The following is a 19658-nucleotide window of genomic DNA, read 5'->3' on the forward strand; positions in this document are numbered from 1 at the left end:
GGCACCAGGTAGATTTGTTAGGTAGTTAGGCACAGATGAGCAGGGCAGGGGGAAAAAATGGAACAGGGAGGAGCTTTTCTGAAAAGAGACATAAATCTCGTGGCGACAAGGCAGTCTCTGGTGTGGTCAGACTTTGTCCCTCCAATTGCCCCTCCCAGCAGTGGTCAGAGATTCTCAACCCATTCACTGCAGCTAGAGCTACCGGAGGAAAATCAAACTTGGTGAATTTAGCGCCACCGTGCTAAGCAGTAACTCTCGGAATTGCTATGCATGAGGAGTGGGTGGGATTTCTGGGCAGTAAGAAAGCTCACCATGCGGCTGACTGGCCCCTTTTTTTCCTCTTTCTGCTCCTAGACCAGCCAGCTCTGTGACCTTTATGCTCACCTTATCTATGTCTCCTAAATGTATCCTATCTCTCTTTTGGGAAGACAAGAACTGACGAAAATTTGCAGCCCTGTGACAGATTTCCCAGAAATTTGGGAGTGACAGACTACTTAGCGAGACTGGCTTGGGAGTGACAGGCCTAGAAAGCTATGTAGAACTTTATTTATTTATTTATTATTTATTTATTTATTATGGGAGTGACAGGCCTAGAAAGCTATGTAGAACTTTATTTATTTATTTATTATTTATTTATTTATTATGGGAGTGACAGGCCTAGAAAGCTATGTTGAACTTTATTTATTTATTATGGGAGTGACAGGCCTAGAAAGCTATGTAGAACATTATTATTATTATTATTATTATTATTATTATTATTAATTTGCAGCGGTACCGGAGGTGGAACCCAGAGGGGGTTCTACCTCCGAGCGATACCCCCCAGCCCTATTTTTTACTTTTTATTTTGAAATAGGGTCTCACTGAGCTGGGAAGGGCCTCCCTAAGTAGCTGAGGCTGTCCAGGAGCCGCGATCCTCTGGTCTCAGCCTCCCGAATGCTGGGATGACAACCGTGTGCCACCACGCCCGGCTTAAAACTTCACTTCTTAGAATACAATTCCTTGTTGAACCAGGCACACCTAGCGCCCGGGCACATAAGTAGAGTACCGCAGGAGAACCCTGGAGGATGGTGTGGGCTAGGCTTTTTTCAGGTGAGCCTGGGTGAGCCTCGCAGGGTCAGGGGAAGGGAGGGAGGATATTCCTACAGCAAAGGGGATGAGACGAGGACAGGAGGAGGGAGAGAATGCAGACCAAGCTATTCTTTGCATCTCAGCCAACTGGGTCCTAGGAGTAAAGTTGCGACGCATGACCCACAATCAGTTCCCGGATTGGGCTGGGGTCTGTATTGAAGCTTTCTCGGCTGCAGGGGGTTACAAGTTGCAGGATGGTCCTCCGAAGTCAGCGCCAGGGCTCCAAACGCCGCAGGTCTTGAGCCGGAGCCTCCAGCAGAGGGCGCGCGGGGGGAGGGATGCTGAAGCCCGCGGGCCGCCGCTCTAGCCCGCGCCTGACCATAGAGCTGCGCCGCTTCCGGCCCGCGGGGGCGGGGACACGGAACCGGAAGTCCGGTGGGCTCCGGTCGTCGAGATGGAGGCGAGCGAGTACGAGTCGGTTCTGTGTGTCAAGCCGGAGGTCCACGTCTACCGCATCCCACCGCGGGCCACCAACCGTGGCTACAGGTGACCTCCCGCTAGGCCTGGCTAAACCCCTTCTCTGCCCCGCAGGACACCCACTGCCCGAGCCGAGCGCCGCCCCGTCCTGTGTATGGGGCCGGGGGAGGTAAGGTTGCTCCCAGCTCGAGGCCAGACCCAGGGGGTTATGGAGACCTCGGGCCGTCTTCATAGGACGCACGACGCTCCTGGCGGCGGGGAAGGCGTTGGAGCCTACCGCTTGGGGACCCCGGTGGGCTGCCGGGCACCCTGAATGTGGGGTGGTGGTGTCACAGGCCATTCTGCGCCGATGGCCTTGAAGGGATCCTTGAAAAACCTTAAGCCGAGAGGGGACCTGTCACTGGCGGAAACCCCCGAGAGTGGGAGTGGGAGCTCTGAGCGAGCTAAAGCTTAGACCCTTTGCTGCTAAGTTTCCTTTGCAGGAATTTCACTCTAGACCACATTCTAAAGTAGTGCGAGAAGCCCATTCGCACTTGTCTTGTGTAATCTTCACCTGAGACTAATAAACACCCGCGCTTGTAAACAAAGAGCATCTCTGGGAGGAAACTGCCTTGAGGAAGGAGAACCAGGATCGGACAGTCACTGTATGCTCCGTTCTCTTGGCATTTTATTACCCTGTGTTTGCATTACCTATCAAAATAAGATTAAAAAAAAATACTAAGACAGGTATCTCCGAGCTGGGCATGGTGGCACATGCTTGTGATCCCTGTACTTGGGAGGCTGAGACTGGAGGATCTTGAGATCCGGTTTCAAAATAAAGAAGGGCTGAGGTGTAGCTCAGAAGTAGAATGCCCTTGAGCTCAATTTTATTGAGTACCAATAAACAAGTGACTGAGTAACTAAAAAGATGCCCCTGGTGCAGACAACCTGGCCTTTAGCTGTTTTGTGCCACTGGGCGGTGATGGTGGGGTACTGGCTTGAGAAAGCGATGGCGTTTGAAGGCAGTGAGTATCCACGTTGTTTGAAAATGCAGGCCTGGCCTTCACAAGAGAGGTGGAGTGTCTGTGTATTGGTCCTTTTGTTACTTTGTCATTGTATTAGCACCGTTTCATAGTGAATCTTCTAGCGAATTGGTATTTTCTTGAGTACTTTCTGCATACATGATGTAATTTAAAAATAGTATGAGCCAGGCGTGGTGGCACATGCTTGTCATCCCAATACTTGGAAGGCTGAGACAGAAGGACCTCAGGTTCGCAGCCACTTAGGCCTTCCACAATTTAGGGAGAGCCTGTTTTGAAATAAAGAATAAAAAAATAAGGTTAGAGGTGTAGCTTGGAGGTAGAATCCCCCTTGGTTCAATCTCCAGTACACCACACACACACACACACACACACACACACACACACACACACGAAGATAATAACAAAAACTGATTTGCTTTTGATCATCAAACTGGAGATGGGCCACCAAACTAGGGGTGGTCACCTGCTCCATCTCCTGTTGGGTCCTCAGTCGATGGTGAAGCTCCTCTTGGCCCTGCAGACAGCAAGGTTACTAAGTGTCTGGCATAGGTTTGGCATTTCAACTTCAGGCCTCTCCTTATCCTGAATCGTATGCCTGCAGCTGGAGCAGAGGAACTGAAACCAAGCCTGCTGACTTGGGATCTGAACATCCGCATTCATGTGGTCCTCAAAACAGTCTTCAGAGATCTTGGGAGCTGACATCTGCTGAGGGCCTTCCAGGAAAGCCCTTCTGGAAACCCCCATGGTTCTTGGTGTTTGGAGCTTTTACTGAATCGCATCTTAGAAAGAAAATGTGAAGTTACTGCTTTAAAAGTTACTGCTTTAAAAGAGTTACTGCTTTAAAAGATCGCAGTTCACAGACAGCCTCAGCTACTTAGTGAGGCCCTTCTCAACTCAGTGAGACCCTGTTTCAAAATAAAGAATAAAAAATAGGGCTGGAGGTGTAGCTCGGAGGTAGAATGCCCCTGGGTTCCATTCCTAGAATCGCAAAACAAAACAAACAAACAAAAGAGGCTTGCTACGTTGCTGAGGCAGGCCTTAAGCCTGCAGTCCTCCTTATCTCAGCCTCCCAAGTACTGGAAGTACAGGCTTGCACCAGCACAGGCGGCTCCTGGCTCCTGCCTGGGATACGCTTGAGAATATACTTCCTGACCACCTGCTTGCTTTTCTCATGTGTGACCTCCTGCGCTGGTGCTCGCCTTTGCTCTTTCTGCATAAGATTGCTCCCCTCTGTGTTTTTTTCTCTACGATGGTCTCATGGCCCCAGCTGGTTGTGCTGACTACCACAGCCTGCAGTTTCTTTCAGTTCAAGGCCAGACCAGGGAAGGGACCCAGAGTCGGAACCGTCTCAATAGAACACACCAAATCTAAACAAGACAATAGGCTCCCCTGGCTGCTTCCTCTGCGGAAAGGAAACTGGAAGGAAATCCCACTTGGAAGGCCTCTAGAATAGGGTTAGCAGGCTACGACTCTAACTGTAGAATTTTTTGTTGTTATTTTTGTACTGGAGATTGAACTCGGAAGCATTTTTCCTCTGAGCTGGACCCACCGGCCCTATTTTATTTTATTTTGAAACAAGATCTTGCGAAGTGGCTGAGGCTCGATCTGGAACCAGCAATCCTCTTATTTCAGCTTTCCAAGTACTTGGCTTACAGATGTGGGATGCCAGGTCTGGCTTAGTTGTGTTTACTTTGTTTTGTTTTTGTGGTACGGGGGATTGAACCCAGGGCATTCTACCTCTGAGTTACACGCTCAGCCCTGTTTGATTTTTATTTTGAAACAGGGGCTCCCTGGCTTGAAGAGAGTCTCTCTGCTTGCTGAGGCTGGCTTTGAACCTGCAGTCCTCCTGTTTCAGCCTCCCAAGTACTGGGATTACAGGCATGCGTCACCATGCCTGGCTTCAGTTGTGTTTTTTTTTTTTTTTGGCAGTACTGGGGGTGGAACCCAGGGCATTCTACCTCCAAGCGACACACCCAGCCCTGTTTTTTTTTTTTTTTTTTTTTTAGCTAGGGGAGCCTTTTTTATTCTTTATTTTGAAAAAGGGTCTCACTGAATTGCAAAGGGCCTCGCTAAGTAGCTGAAGCTGTTCATGAACTGTGATCCTCCTGTCTCAGCCTCCCAAATGCTGGGATTACAAGTGTGCGCCACTACGCCTGGTGAGTTGTGTTTTTTGATGGCCTAGAAGTTTTTACACTTTGATCTGGTTCAGAAGAACTTTTTTTTAGGTTCTGGAAATTGAACACAGGGGCATTTTATTTCTGATCTATACTCCAGCTGTGTGTGTGTGTGTGTGTGTGTGTGTGTGTGTGTGTGTGTGTTGCTGGGGATGGAGCCCAGAGGCTTTCTACCTCCAGGCGATACTCCCAGACCTATTTTCTTTTTTATTTGGAAACAGGGTCTCACTAAGTTGCTGAGAGCCTCACTAAGTAGCTGAGGCTGGTTTTGAACCTGTGCAATCCTCCTGTCTCAGCCTCCCAAGTACTGGGATTACAAGCGTGTGCCACCATGCCCAGCTGATTTTCTTTTTAAAACAGGGTCTCACTAAGTTGCTGAGGTTGGTTTGAACTAGCATTCTCTAGTCTCAGCCTCCCAGGTGCTGGGATTACAGATGCATGCCTCCATACCCACCGAAAAATTTAAAGATGAGTATTCATAATGTGCAAAGTATATGAATTTTAGATTTGAGTGTCTATACAGGTTTTCTTTTGTGTGTGTATGTGTGTGGTACTAGAGATTGGGTACTCCCAGTCCTATTTTATCTTTATTTGGAAACAGGGTCTCACTTGGTTAATGAGAGTCTCACTACTTGCTGAGACTGTCCTTGAATCTGCGATCCTCCTGTCTCACCCTCCCAAATGCTGGGATCACAAGCATGCGCCACCACGCCCGGTGGCCCAAGTACTGGGATTATAAGCATGCACCACCATACATGGCTGTGTCTATAAAGTTTTATTGAAATACACCTGTGCTCAGTAGAAAATACTTGTCTAAAATGCTTCAAGCACTGACCTGTGTGCCTGCTCTCTGACTTACTGCTTTTCTAACATGAGCATTGCCTGGTTGTGACAGAGGCCCTGTAGCCTGCAAAGCCAAAAATCTTTACTGCTTTTCCTTTACAGGTAAAGTTGGCCAGCCCTTGGTCTAAAATAAGCCCTTCCCTTTCACGTCCAGCCTTGGAGAAAGGGAGCAGCAGCCTCACTGAGGCTCAGTGGCTTTTGTCCCCTAGGGCCTCGGAGTGGCAGCTGGACCAGCCATCATGGAGTGGCCGGCTGCGGATCACTGCGAAAGGGCAGGTGGCCTACATCAAGCTGGAGGACAGGACCTCAGGTAAAGGCAAAGGCAGGCCGCGCACCCCACGGCGAGGGGGCCTGCCTGGCAGTGAGACCCACGACCCCCTGCTGCCTCCCTAATTGCTGGACCAACGACAGAAACTGCTGTTCTCAAGGGGTGTATCTTGTCAGGCACCTGACAAGTCAGGGGTCTTTAGGAAAGTCATTTTGCAGGAGAGGAGGCCTGCGGGTGTCTCAGTAGGAAGCTTGCCTCTGCTGCCAAATTCTGGCTCTTAGGAATTCTGTTTATCAGCTCAGGGTAACTCCCCAACGCCGGCCACGCCCAATCAGTGGGAGCTGGAAACTGCCCTACTGTGGCAGGACAAGCCAGGCTGGGCTGCTCCTGTGGAAGCCTCCCCCCAAGTCACCAGGGCCTTTAGGCTGCCCCTGGAGGCCAGCATGCCTGGATCTCCCAGCCTTGACCCTGACGGGGACCAGGCACAGAACCAGCGCTGTCAGAGCCACGCTTCTTCCTGCTTGGTGGAGATTTACCTTGTGGAGCGGAAGGAAGTACAGAGATGGAGAGGCAGAGCTGGCCGCCTCTTCTCAGAGCTGTGTCCGTCTGAGGTTCAGACTCTGGGGGAGCCACGTGACCTAGCGTGGAGGCCCCCTTTGTTAAAATAAGGATCCCATTGACTTCTCCCTGGCAGAGTGGTTGGAAATAGGAAACGAGCTGTGTACGCGGTTGTTTCTGTGGAGCGCGGGGTTCTCACGGTGAGTACTGGCCACACGGGAGTGTGAGGAGCCTGCTGCCGTGGCCAGCCGGAGGCTTTTGGCTGTAGAATTGCTGGGTGTCTCAGGTGGTGCCTCGGGATGATGGCAGCATCTCTTGTTCTCTGGGAAACTTGGGAACATAATTTTTGACATGACTGCGTAATGTGACAGCCACTGCTGTGGCCAAGCCCGGCCTGAGGACCCACCCCGGATGCTCTTGGCTATGGGTGCTGTTTGTCTGTCACCTCCCAGTGAGGTCCCGAGCTTCCCGCGGCCAGGCTTTCCCAGCCTCGGCAATGTGGCTGTGTGGCCCGTGAGTCCGGTATAAGGTGACCAGCAGAATCTCCAGCCTCTGCTTGTTAGGTGCCAGTAGCACTTCCCAGGTTTGACAGCCAGACCCGTTTCCAGGCCTTAGGATGTCCCCAGGGGAAGGGGGGCAAAATCACCCTTGGTCCCAGATCACTGCCATGGGCTGAAGACGCTCCCGTGGGCCGGCTTCCCAAGGAACCAGCTGGGCTGGACGAACAGAGGAGAGCTCAGCCTCGAGGGCCGTGGTGCGGATTTAGTTCAGTCTCTTACCCAGGCATCTCTAATCACAGGACTTAGCAGAAAATGTTTGGTTTGGAGCTGGGCATAGTGGTACACACCCGGGAAGCTGAGAGTCGGGGGTCACAGGCTCACGGCCAGCCTCAGCAGCTTGGGCCCTCTGTGTCTTAGCAAGATCCTGTTTCAAAATAAATAAAATAGGGCTGGGGTGTAGGTCAGAGGCAGAATTCTCCTGGGTTCAGGCCCCAGTGTCACAAGAAGAAAAGGAAAGAATGAGAATATTTGGCTTAACACACTTGAAGCACCAGGGGAGGTCAGTGCCCCCAGCACGGAGCCAGCCATGGCTGTTCAGATTTGGGTGCTGCAGTTGTGAGCAGCCACAGTTGCCTAGGGGATGCATTTCACAAGGGTGGCTTTTTTTTCTTCTTCTTTTTCTTTTTGTGGTGCTGGGAATAGAACCCAGGGACATTCTACCTCTGAGCTACACGCTACATCCCCAGCCCTATTTTTTATTCTATTTTTGTGTGTGTGTGCGGTACTGGGGATCGAACTCAGGGGAATTCTACCTCCAAGTGACACTCCCAGCCCTATTTTTTATTATTTATTTTGAAACAGGGTCTCACTGAGTTGCAAACAGGGTCTCACTAAGTAGCTGAGGTTGTCCTCGAACTGCGATCCTCCTGTCTCAGATGCTGGGATTACAGGTGTGCGCCACCACACACCTGGCTACGAGGGTGCCTTTCAAAACCAATTCCTCGTCCCTGTCTCTGAGATGGAACTGAATCAACCTGCTTTGGAGTCGTCTATGGGTGCCAAAACTCCCTCTTCTCCCTCTTTTCTTTAGGGCTCACTGACTCCACCTACTTTCCCGTCTCTTTATGAGGCCTATGTGAAGGTGTGATAGATGCACCTAAACCTGGGCTCACCTGTGTCCAGGCCTTGGGCTTTGGGCAGGTGTGTAAATGGGTAGAGCTGGAGGAATGGGTGGGCGGCAGCTCCTGCCCATCGTTTAGATACAGGACTGGAAGCCCAGCATTGGAACAGCATTTGATTTTAAGGGAAGCCAGAAATATGGAATGTTTTGAATGTAGCCTGATTTTGAAGTGTTTGGGGAATAAATACTAAAACTGCTGGTTTTGACCTGTTAGCCACCCCTGACTTAAAACCCTTTCCTTTCCTTTCCTTTCTATACCGAGGACTGCACCCAGGGACATTCTGCCTCTGTGCTATACCCCTAGCACTTTGTTTTTGTGATACTAAGGATTGAATCCAATGGCATTCTACCTCTAAACTATATCCCAAGGCTGATTTTATTTTTTATTTTGAAACAGGGTCTCACTATATTGATGAGGCTGGCCTCAACTCTGGGATCCTTGTCTCTCAGCCTCCCCAAGTGCTGGGATTAAAGGCAGATGCCACTGTGCCTGGCGTGTGTGTGTGTGGGGGGGTACTGGGGATGGAACCCAGGGGCATTCTACCTCTGAGCTACAGCCCCAGCCCTATTTTATTTATCTGTTTGTTTGCTTATTTATTTGTTTGTTTGTTTTGTGGGTCTGGGGATGGAACCCAGGGGCATTTGACCTCCAAGCAACACCCCCCACCCTATTTTTTATTCTTTATTTTGAAATGGTCTCACTAAGTTGCAGAGGGCCTCACTAAGTAGGACTGGCCACAGACCATGATCCTCCTTTCTCAGCCTCCCGAATTCTGGGATTACAAGCGTGTGCCACCACGCCTGGCCTCTGGCTTATCTTTTATATTGAAACAGGATCTTGCTAAGTTGCTGGGAGTTGCTTAATTGCTGAGGCTGGCCTCAACCCTGGGATGCTCTTCTCTCGGCCTCCCAAGTACTGGGATGACAGGTGTGCCACTGTGCCCACTTCAGACCTTCTCTCCGTTATATTCCAGTGTCTCCCCTTAAGCAAAAATGGAGTTGACTTGAGCTGGGCGCCGTGGCACATGCTTGGGAGGCTGAGACGGGAGGATCGCAGGTTTAAGAACAGCCTCAGCAACTTAGTGAGACCCTTCTCAAAATAAAGAAGGTCTCAGCTGGGCATGGTGCTCACACTTGTAATCCCAGTACTTGGGAGGCTGAGACGGGTATCACAGGTTCGCTGCCAGCCTCAGCTACTTAGTGAGGCTCTCTGCAACTTAGCGAGATCCTGTTTCAAAATAAAGAACAAAAATTAGGGCTGGGGGTGTAGCTCAGAGATAGAATGCTTCTGGGTTCCATCCCTAGTACCTCAAAATAAATGAATGAATAAATGTATGTATGTATGTATGTATGTATGTATGTATGTATGTTTGTTTGGGGGTTGTTAACTCAGTGGCAGTGTACCACAAAAATCAATCAATCAATCAATAGAATGGATTTAATATGAATTCCAAAGAAAGGTTTGCCCATCTGCCTCAACTTGCCAAAAATGCCCTGCAGGAGAAAGGCCCCAGTCATCTGTTAGAAACACTAGGCGGGGGGCCCAGGGCTCACCCCCAGTTGTGATTTCAGGGGAGCTCTTTGCCCAGGCCCCGGTGGATCAGTTCCCAGGCACGGCTGTGGAAAGTGTGACGGATTCCAGCAGGTACTTCGTTGTCCGCATTGAGGATGAGAACGGTACGCGTGAGTCTGGGGGCCCCTCTTGAGGAAGGGGTTCTCTGCCTCTGGAAACGTGGATTGATCATGTGTTGTCCCCCAGGGCGCCGGGCATTTATTGGAATTGGCTTTGGGGACAGAGGCGACGCCTTTGACTTCAATGTGGCGTTGCAGGACCATTTCAAGTGAGTGCTTCTGGGAGATGCGTGCTCATGACTCCTTTCCCTGCACAGAACCGTCTCTCAGGTTAGGAGGCCCACAGGGCTCATCTGTCTGGCAGCCGAGCTCAGGGAACTGTTCCTCTCAGGCAGGCCGCCTCTGCACTCCGCTGTGAAGTCTCCCCAGGCCTGTCTGCCCAGCTCCTTCACCTCTCTGCCTGCTTCTCCGTGATGACTTGGCGGTGCCAGGATCCCCAGGCCACCCAGCACTCCCTGTGTACTTAATGAAAGGCAGGACAGGAAAGTGTTTCCACCACTCACTGCCGGCAAGTGGGTGATGCCTGGCTGCTGGTGTGGCCACAGCTGGTCCCCCCTCCCAGCTAGATAGCACTGTGGGGGGACCTCTGGCTTCTGCCTGGCCTGACCACATGCGGGCGTTCAAGGTATGTGCAGTCCATGCCCAGGGTGGGGAAGGGAAGAGCCAGGACCTCACACTTCCTTTGGGGGCCAGGCAGACGCCAGAGGCCCTCCACACAGTGCTAGGACCCTGTGTATAAGAGCGTTCGTCAGTTATCTTAGCATCTTTAGGATCTGAGATTTAGCTGGGCATGGTAGCGCATACCTATAATCCCAGTATTGGGAGGTCGAGACAGGAAGATCACAGGTTCGAGGATGGCCTCAGCAAATAATGTGACTCTAATCGACCTAGCAAGACCCTGTTTCAAAGTAAAAATAAAAAAACAGCCAGGTGTGGTGGCGCACGCTTGTAATCCCAGCACTTGGGAGGCTGAGACAAGAGGATTGTGGTTCGCAGCCAGCCTCAGCTACTTAGTAAGGTCTTTTGCAACTCAGTGAGACCCTGTTTCAAAATAAAGAATAAAAAATAGGGCTGGGGGTGTAGCTCAGAGGTAGAATGCCCCTGGATTCCATCCCCAGTACTACCCCCCAAAAAAATTTTTTTTAAATAGGGCTGGGGATGTGGTTCAGAGTTAGAATGCCCAAGTTCAATCCCTAGTATCACCAGATGACTACATACATAAGCTGGAGCTGGAGGTGTAGCTCAGAGGTAGATGGCACAGCTGGGGTGTGAAGTCCCGCCTCCCGCCCTTGCTCAATACGAACCTCATCCTTCCTCACCTCTCTCCTCCCGTTCTCTCCCCAGGTGGGTGAAACAGCAGTGTGAGTTTGCAAAACAAGCCCAGAATCCAGACCAAGGCCCCAAGCTGGACCTGGGTTTCAAGGAGGGCCAGACCATCAAGCTCAACATCGCAGTGAGTCGCGCCCTCGCGTGGCCGTGGGGCCGCCCGGCCGGGAGCCCGCCGCTCTTCTCAGTTCGCGCCAGCAGGGCAGCAGGGGTTTTCTGAGCTGCTGCCCGGAGCCAGGATTGTGTCGGGGTTAAGGAGCCTCTGTTGCTGTGCAGCTCGGAGGCGAGCTGTGCAGTCAGAGGTGATGAGGACATGGCAGGTGGTCTGTGACCCAGAGGTGCCCAGTGCTGTAGGCTCCTAGAGGAAAGACACAGCCCACGGTTGGAGCAGCCGCGGGAGGTTTTCTGGAAGGAGCGACTGTGGGCAAGGGATGAGGGGCGTTTCAAGCAGAGGACCCCGCTCATGCACGGCCTCTGAGCTGGTCACTTGCCGCTGTGTTCTGTCCCTGCTGTAAGGGTGTCGATGGCTCCTTTCAGGCTGTGTCTCAGCTGTGCGTCCAGCGAGGAAGGTCTGGGGAGCGCGGGTGGGGCCTGCGAGGTGGCTGGTGAGTCCTGGGCGGCTTCTGCTGGCGGTGGTGTGCTGTGCTGAGGAGCTCTGCACCCGGCTTTCCCTGTCAGCTCCCGCTTGCCAGGAACCGGTGGGGAGGCCGGCCAAGGCTTGGCCTTTCTCTGGCTGAGGGGAGCGTGGGGAGAAGGAGTCATGGTTTGGGAGAACCAAGGACCAAATGTGTTTGCTTTTTGAAGGAAGTTCGTAACTCTGATGCTTTCCTCTTGACTTACCATCTCTTTCTCTTCTCTGCTTTCTCATCTCTTTCTGCTTCGTGCTGGTGATGGTGTGGGACCCTTGAGGCTGGCCAGCTGGCCTCAGGAGAAAACCAAGTCCAATGCAGTGGATGGGTCGGGATGTGATTCTTTCTCTTGCTTGGAGGAAACTAACATTTAACGATCATCAGCTGGGGGCCAGGTAGTGTTTTTAGGCATTTCTCATATGAATTAAGTATCCTCCTGTTTTCTAAAAAATAAGGATATTGAGACAAGAAAGGTGAGGAAGGATCTCGCCCAGGGTCATAGCATGGGAAGTAAGCGGCCCAGCTGGGCCACACCGAGGCCCTGGGCCTTCCGGCTCACGCGCGCTGCCTCCGTTAACGTGCTGCGTTCTGGTTCATGCTTGGTGCTCAGTTTTTTGTTTTTAATGTTTTATTGACCTATAATAGGTATGCATAAAAGGACCCAAATCATAAATGCAGAACTCAGTGAATTTTTTAAAAACTGAACTTAAAAACACAGAAACCTGAGCCAGGAGTGGTGGCTCATACTTATAATCGCAGTTCTTGGGAGGCTGAGATAGGAGGATTGCAGGTTCAAGGCCAGCCTCAGCAACTTAGTGAGACCCTGTTTCAAAGTAAAGAATATGAGAAGGGCTATCGGCATAGCTTGGAGGTAGAATGACCCTGGGTTTAATCCCCAGTACCAAAAAACACACACAGAAACTTGCACCTAGCTGGGTGTGGTGGTGCACCCTTGTAATCCTGGGACTTGAAGGCTGAGACAGGAGGATCGCAGTTTGCAGCCAGCCTCAGCTAGTTAATGAGGCCCTCTGCAACTTACAGAGACCCTATTTCAAAATAAATAATAAAAAACAGGGCTAGGGATGTATCTCGGAGGTAGAATGCCCCTGGGTTCCATCCCCAGAACTGCAAAAAGAGAGAAGCTTGCACTTGATTGAGACGCAGAAGACTGCGCGCTGGGGGAGCCCGTGCTGTCCCCCTGCAGTAGCTGGCGGCCCCGTTTCAGATGCCTCCGTTGCTTCCCGACCTTCACGAGCGGGCTGGCACGCTTGGCGCCCTCTGTGGGACCTCACTCTCTCTCTGCCGGTCGCCATGGCGTTGCGTGGTCTTGTTCCCACTGCTGTGGGAGTGTACCGTTCCCGTTCCGGGTGACGACAGGCGGGGCTGCCTTGCGAGTTCCTGTCTTTGGGCACATAGGTGTGCGTTGCTGTTGGGCTGTATCTGGAAGTGAAATTGCGGGGTCACGAGTTAGGTTGAGCTTACAGATTTGCTCAAACAATCCTTCGGGGCCGTTGCACCAGTTTACATTCCCACCAGCAGTCAGCGAAGGTCCTGGTTACTCTTCATCCTTGCCCACACCGGGGCATTGGCCATTCTGGTGGGTGTGTAATAGCGTATCATTGTAGTAGTGTTTTATTTGTTTGTTTATATTTGCAGTACCGGGGATTGAACCCAGGGCCACATTTGTACTGCAAGTGCCCAGCCTCTGTGCTCTGTCTCCAGCCCGTTTTAATTTATTTTGAGACGAGGTCTCACTAAGTTGCTGAGGTTGGCCTCAAACTTGTGATCCTCCTGCCTCAGCCTCCCCAGGAACTGAGATTACAGATGAGCACCAAGGTTCTCGGCGCACGCCATTGCGTTTTGATGTGTATTTCCATGTTGGTGAATGAGATCAGGCGCTGGGCTTTACAGTCAGCCATGTTGGTGATGGATTCAGGGCTGTGGTGCGCCAAGTACCGCTCAGGGCAGCGGCAGCACTAGGTTTTGGTTCTACTCACTGGGTTTTCTGGCACAGTGGGGCTCCAGCAAAACTGACTTACATTCCTCTTCTCTCCTTAGAACATCAAGAAGAAGGAAGGAGCAGCCGGGACTCCACGAACCCGGCCCAGTAGCACGGGAGGGCTGAGCCTGCTGCCCCCTCCGCCAGGCGGCAGAGCCCCCTCCCTGATCCCGCCCCCTGGGGAGCAGTTGCCGGTGGGGGGCACCGTCGTCCAGCCAACAGTCGCTTCTGGGTCAGGTCAGTGCTTAGGGTGAACGCCGAGTCTGTACTGCCGTGCCTTTCCCAGCAGCTGGGGCCCCACGGCTTCCCTCTCCTGCGCTCCCTGACTCCCTGACGCCTGGCTTGGTGCCTGGAGGCGCCACAGACCAGTCCTGCACCTTCTGAGGGTTCTTGCCTCCTTAACACTCTCCCCATTTTTTTTTTTTTTTTTTGTGGCGGGTCTGGGGATGAAACCTAGGGGCATTCAATCTCTGAGCTTCACCCCCTGGTCTGTTTTTTTTTATTCTTTATTTTGAAGCAGGGTCTCATTAAGTTGCGGAGGGCCTCTTTAAGTAGCTGAAGCTGTCGGCGAACCGCGATCCTCTGGTCTCAACCTCCCGAATGCTGGGATGACAAGTGTGCACCACCACGCCCGGCTTTTCCCTATTTTTTATTTATTTATTTATTTATTTATTGCGGTACTGGGGATGGAACCTAGTGGCATTCTACCTGCGAGCTACACCCCTTGCCGTATTTTTTATTCTTTATTTTGAAACAGGGTCTCACTAAGATGTGGAGGGCCTCACTAAGTAGCTGAGGCTGTCCATGAACCGTGATCCTCTGGTCTCAGTCTCCAGATTCCCTATTTTTTTTTCCAATTTATTGTTTTGTACTGGGGTTTGAACACTACTGCTGAGCTCTGTCCCTAGCCGTGTGTGTGTGTGTGTGTGTGTGTGTGTGTGTGTGTGTGTGTACATGGGGGGGGTACTGGGGATTTTGAGACAGGGTTCATTGTATTTCAGTTTTTTACTGGGGATTGAACCCGGGGCATTCTGCTTCTAAGCTATACTCTGACCTTTTTGTATTTTTATTTTGAAATAGTTTTTTTTTTTTTTTTTTTTTTTTCAGTACTGGGGATGGAACCCAGGGGCTTTCTACCTCCGAGCTATACCCCCAACACTATTTTTTATTCCTTATTGGAAACAAGGTCTTACTGAGTTGCAGAGGGCTCACTAAGTAGTAGCTGAGGCTGTCCACGAACCTCGATCCTCCTGTCTCAGCCTCCCAAATGCTGGGATTACAAGTGTGCCCACCACGCCTGGCCTTAAATTCTGCACTCTTACTTACTTTTGCAGTGCTGGGACTTTTTTTTTTTTTTTTTTTTTTTTTTTTTTCAGTACTGGGAATGGAACCCAGGGGCATTCTACCTCCGAGCTATACCCCTAGCCAGTTTTTTATTCTTTATTTTGAAATAGTCTCACTGAGTTGCAGAGGGCCTAAGTAGCTGAGGCTGTGAACCACAGTTCTCCTGTCTCAGCCTTCCAAATGCTGAGATTACAAGCATGCACCACCATGCCCGGCTTGGTGCTGGGAATTTAACCCAGGGGTATTCTGTCTCTGAGATACCTCCTTAGCAATATTTTTAGTTTTTATTTTGAAACCAGGTCTTGTTAAATTGTGGAGGGCCTCACTAAGTTGCTGAGGCTGGTCTTGAACTTAAAATCCTCCTGTCTTATCCTTCCAATTACTGGGACTACAGGTGTGTGCCAGTGTGCCTGGATTATTTACATTCCTACCTGTGTGCTCACTAAAGGCTGAGAGCCACTGCCTTCCACCTTCCTCAGTTGCTGGTGCATTTTTAGCAAATAACGTGGACACCTTACACGTGCACATGGAATGTTGGGCCCCAGGGATGCTGCAAGGACAGGTCCATCCTTGACTCAGGATGGAGTTATATCCTGATAAGCCCATGGCAAGTTAAGATGATCATAAATAAATGCCTTTAATACCTTGATAAATCCATCCTAAAGTTAAAAACTTCTGAATCAAACCATCATTTGGTGGGGGCCGTGTGTCCTGCACGAGTCTTGCTCTGGAGGGCTGTGCTCTTAACACTCAGGCAGGCAGTTCACATGTCTTCAGAAGATGGTGCCTGCCGGGCGTGGTGGCGCACGCTTGTAATCCCCGCGCTTGGGAGGCAGAGACAGGAGGATCACGCAGGTTCGAAGTCAGCCGCGCTGGCTTAAGAGACCCAGTTTCCAAATAAAAATATAAAATAGGTCTGGGAGTGTATCCCGGAGGTAGAAGGATTTCCAGGAACCCCAGTACCACCAAAAAAAAAAAAAAAAGATGTGCTCACTGCCGGACGCCTGCGGGTGTTCCCAGGTGCTGCAGAGCCAGCCCGCTGAGTGCACAGCCAGCCCTCCTTTCTGTGGTTTTCACTGGACTGCCTGCCTTTCTCTCTCATCTCAGGATGGGGCAGTAACGGTGCCTGCGGTCTAGGTTTTGTGTGAGGAGGTATGACGCTAATCCACGAACAGCACGTAGTGTGGTATCTCGAGTGCTGTGAGCCCCACCTGAACTTTCTCGTTTTGTTGATGTTGTCATTGTCGGCATCAGTGTAAGCTGGACCAGTCCTGAGCACTCCAGATACATCAGCTCAGTTCTCATGCCATCCCACGAAGCAGGCACTGTTACGCTCCTCCCTTTAGAGATAAGAAACTGGCTGCGGTGAGGCCCCCGTGAGAAGTGTACATGGAGCACTTGGCAGACAAGAGCCTCACCATCGAGGGCCCTGGTTTTATCGACTCTCCCAGCCCAGAGCAGATTAGAAATAGCAAGTTAGTGGGAAGGCGGAGGGCAGGCACGGCTCCTCAGAAAGACCGTGAGCAGCTCAGGGTGGGGAGGGATGGGCGCCAGAAAGATACGAGCAGGGGTCGCGACCCCTCGCTGCACCCCACGAGGAGGCGCGCACAGGCCGCCTTGGTGCCAGAGCCTTCTGGGAGGCTCTCCCTGGCGTGGCTGGTGTGTAGTGTTCTCAGCCAGCTAACAGGATGTTTAGACATGACCGCCAGCTTTGTGTGGGGGACCGTCGGTCTGGGTGGGCGTTCTCCGTTCAAGTAGCCAGGACAGGACATAGTGCTAACAGGTTTCAGCATCCGGGGAACAGCCAGCCTCGAGTGGAGTGGCAGATGATGTGGCGTTCTCATCGGCACCCCGCCTGCCACCTGGGTGTGGCCTTCTGCTCTTCTCTGAGAGGCCCTCGGGCTCCTGAGAAGGTGGTGGAAATGTGACGACTCACCAGTGTTCTGTTGTCCCAAAACACGGGTCTGTGTTTCTTTCCCGAAACCTGGAGTCCTGATCACTGGGTCTCATGATTTGATTAGAGTCAACCAGAAAGAGGCCTCTGACTCCCTGTGTCTTTCTCTTTCTCCCCCACCTATTGGCCTTGGGGATGTCAGCAGGAGGTACCACTGTGTCCTGGCCACAGCCCACGCCTGCCACTGCTGCTACTGCTGACATCTGGGGAGACTTCACCAAGTCCACTGGGTAAGGAGGCCACGTCTGCGGGGCGGAGCCAGGGCGTTCCCTCAGAGCTGGGATTCGCCCGTGTGTCTTGTGCTGGGAGCATCAGCTCTGGCTGGGCTTTCCGGCCATCTGGAGGACAGCCCGAGCACCTGCTGGGTGCCATACAGCTCTCTTGGCCTTGCCGTGAGAGCTTTCTGCTACTTGGAGCTGTGGACTGTCTGCTTGGCCTCTGAGCTCTCTCACTGAGGGCTCTGCCTGTCCCCAGGACCTTTCCTTTCCCTGCTGTCTCGGCTACAAGTCAAGACCTAGCGTTTAGGCTTGGCTGGTCTTCACAGGGCCTCTGAGGCAAGCCTTCTCTGTTTCTCTAAGATTTCAAGCCTTCACTTGAAATAAATTCCTTTATTTTATATTTTTTCTGCTGTTGCATCATCCTCACTGTACTGGGGATTGAACCCAGGGGCGCTCTACCTCTGGGCTACACCCCTAGCCCAGTTTTATTTTTTGTTTTGAATCAGGGTCTTGCTAAGTTGCTGAGACTATCCTTGAACCTGTGATCTTCCTGTCTTAGCCTTCCAAGTACTGGGATTACAGGTATACACCACCATACCTGACTTTGCACCATTATTATTATTTTATGTGTGTGTGTGTGGTACTGGGGGGTGGTACCCAGGGGCTTTTTACCTCCAGGTTACACACCAGCCCTATTTTTTCTTTCTTTCTTTCTTTCTTTCTTTCTTTCTTTCTTTCTTTTTTTTTTTTTTTATGGTACCAGGGTTCCTGGAAGCCCTTCTCTCTCTGGGCTACACTCCCAGACCCATTTTATACATTTTATTTGGAAACAGGGTCTCTTAAGCCAGCAAGGCTGACTTCAAACCTGCGCGATCCTCCTGTCTCCGCCTCCCAAATGCAGGGATTACAGGCGTGCGCCACCATGCCTGGCGTGCATCATTATTTTAATTATTTATTTTGCGGTACTGGGGGATGGAACCCAGAGGCATTCTACCTCCAAGCTGCACACCCAGCTCCAATTTTTATTCTTTTTTTTTTTTTTTTTTTTTTTTTTTTTTTGTGGTACTGGGGGTGGAACCCAGGGGCTTTCTACCTCCAGGCTGTACACTCAGCCCTATTTTTTAATAATTTATTTGGAAACAGGGTACTAAGAGCCTCACTAAGTAGCTGAGGCTGGCTTCAAACCTGTGCGATCCTCCTGTCTCGGCCTCCAGCCATATTTTTTATTCTTTTTTTTTTTTTTTTATGGTACTGGGGGTGTAACCCAGGGCTTTTCTACCCCCAGGCTATATTCCCAGACCTATTTTATACTTTATTTGGAAACAGGGTCTCACTAAGTTGCTGAGAGCCTCACTAAGCATCTGAGGCTGGCTTCGAACCTGTGTGATCCTCCTGTTTCAGCCTCCCAAGCACTGGGATTACAAGCATGCGCCACCACGCCCGGCTATTTATTTATTTATTTATTTTTGTGGTACTGGCGGGTGGAACCCAGGGGCTTTCAACCTCTGGGCTAAATCCTCAGCCCTGTTTTTTTATAACTTATTTGGAAATAGCATATCACTAAGTTCTGAGAGCCTCGCTCAGTAGCTGAGGCTGGCTTTGAACCTGTGCGATCCTCCTGTCTCAGCCTCCCAAGTGCTGGGATTACAAGAGTGTGTCACCACTCCCGACTTTATTCTTTATTTTGAAACCAGGTCTCTCTCAGTTGCAAAGGGCCTCACTAAGTAGCTGAGGCTGTCTGCGAACTGCGATCCTCCTATCACAGCCTCCCAAATGCAGGGTGACAGACGCGCACCACCACGTCCCGCTTTTGTGCATTGTTATTTATATGGACAAGCTCTGGGACTGGGGCCGGCGCATGTTTTGGGGAGGATCAGAGAAGGAGTGGTTTAGACTGTTTGGGCCATGTGGTGTCTGTTCTAGACTCCACTCTGCTGGTGCGGGACCAGAGCAGCCATAGGCAGTGCGGTCCCAAGTGGGCGTGGCCGGTGACGGTAGGACTGGACTTACAGAGAACACGGGGGACAAATTTGGTCCTGGGCTGTAATTTGCTGACCACTGCTCGGGACCACCCAGGGACTGACTGTAGCACTCGTTCTGCCCAAAGAGAAGCCAGCCTCTGCCCGCTTTCCAGTAGCTGAGCTCCCACCCGTCCCTGTGTCCTCCTTACAGGTCAGCTTCCAGCCAGACTCAGCCAGGCACAGGCTGGGTCCAGTTCTGACTCGAGCACAGCATTTCCCACGTGTGACTTCTGGGAAGGAGCCGCCTCATCGGGTCCAAGGAAGGAGGCAAAGCACTCCCTGGCTGGCCCCGGACAGCGTCTCCTCTCCTTGCCTGACTCTTGACAGACCGAGCACGGGAGACACTAATGGGCATCATGCCGCGCTGTCTCCCGGGATTCACACTGCAGCCAGAACACAGGAGAGGAAGTGCTCCAGGACCCCGGCTGTCCTCTTGAGAGGAGAG

At 51.4% G+C, this 19658-nt stretch overlaps 1 protein-coding gene across 1 annotated transcript; it reads left to right on the plus strand.

Moving 5' to 3' along the window:
• Positions 1-1522: 1522 nt before the first annotated feature.
• On the plus strand, positions 1523-19413 carry NECAP2 (NECAP endocytosis associated 2; the record flags this gene model as incomplete). The annotated part of the gene is made up of 8 exons (XM_080690451.1): positions 1523-1614; positions 5794-5894; positions 9663-9767; positions 9850-9931; positions 11067-11175; positions 13736-13913; positions 17120-17204; positions 19365-19413. The coding sequence occupies 8 exons, from the start codon at positions 1523-1525 to the stop codon at positions 19411-19413; spliced, it is 801 nt and encodes a 266-aa protein (XP_080546577.1).
• Between the last annotated feature and the right edge of the window lie 245 nt (positions 19414-19658).

Source organism: Muscardinus avellanarius, assembly GCF_963383645.1.
Source record: "Muscardinus avellanarius genome assembly, chromosome: 3".
NCBI lineage: Eukaryota > Metazoa > Chordata > Mammalia > Rodentia > Gliridae > Muscardinus > Muscardinus avellanarius.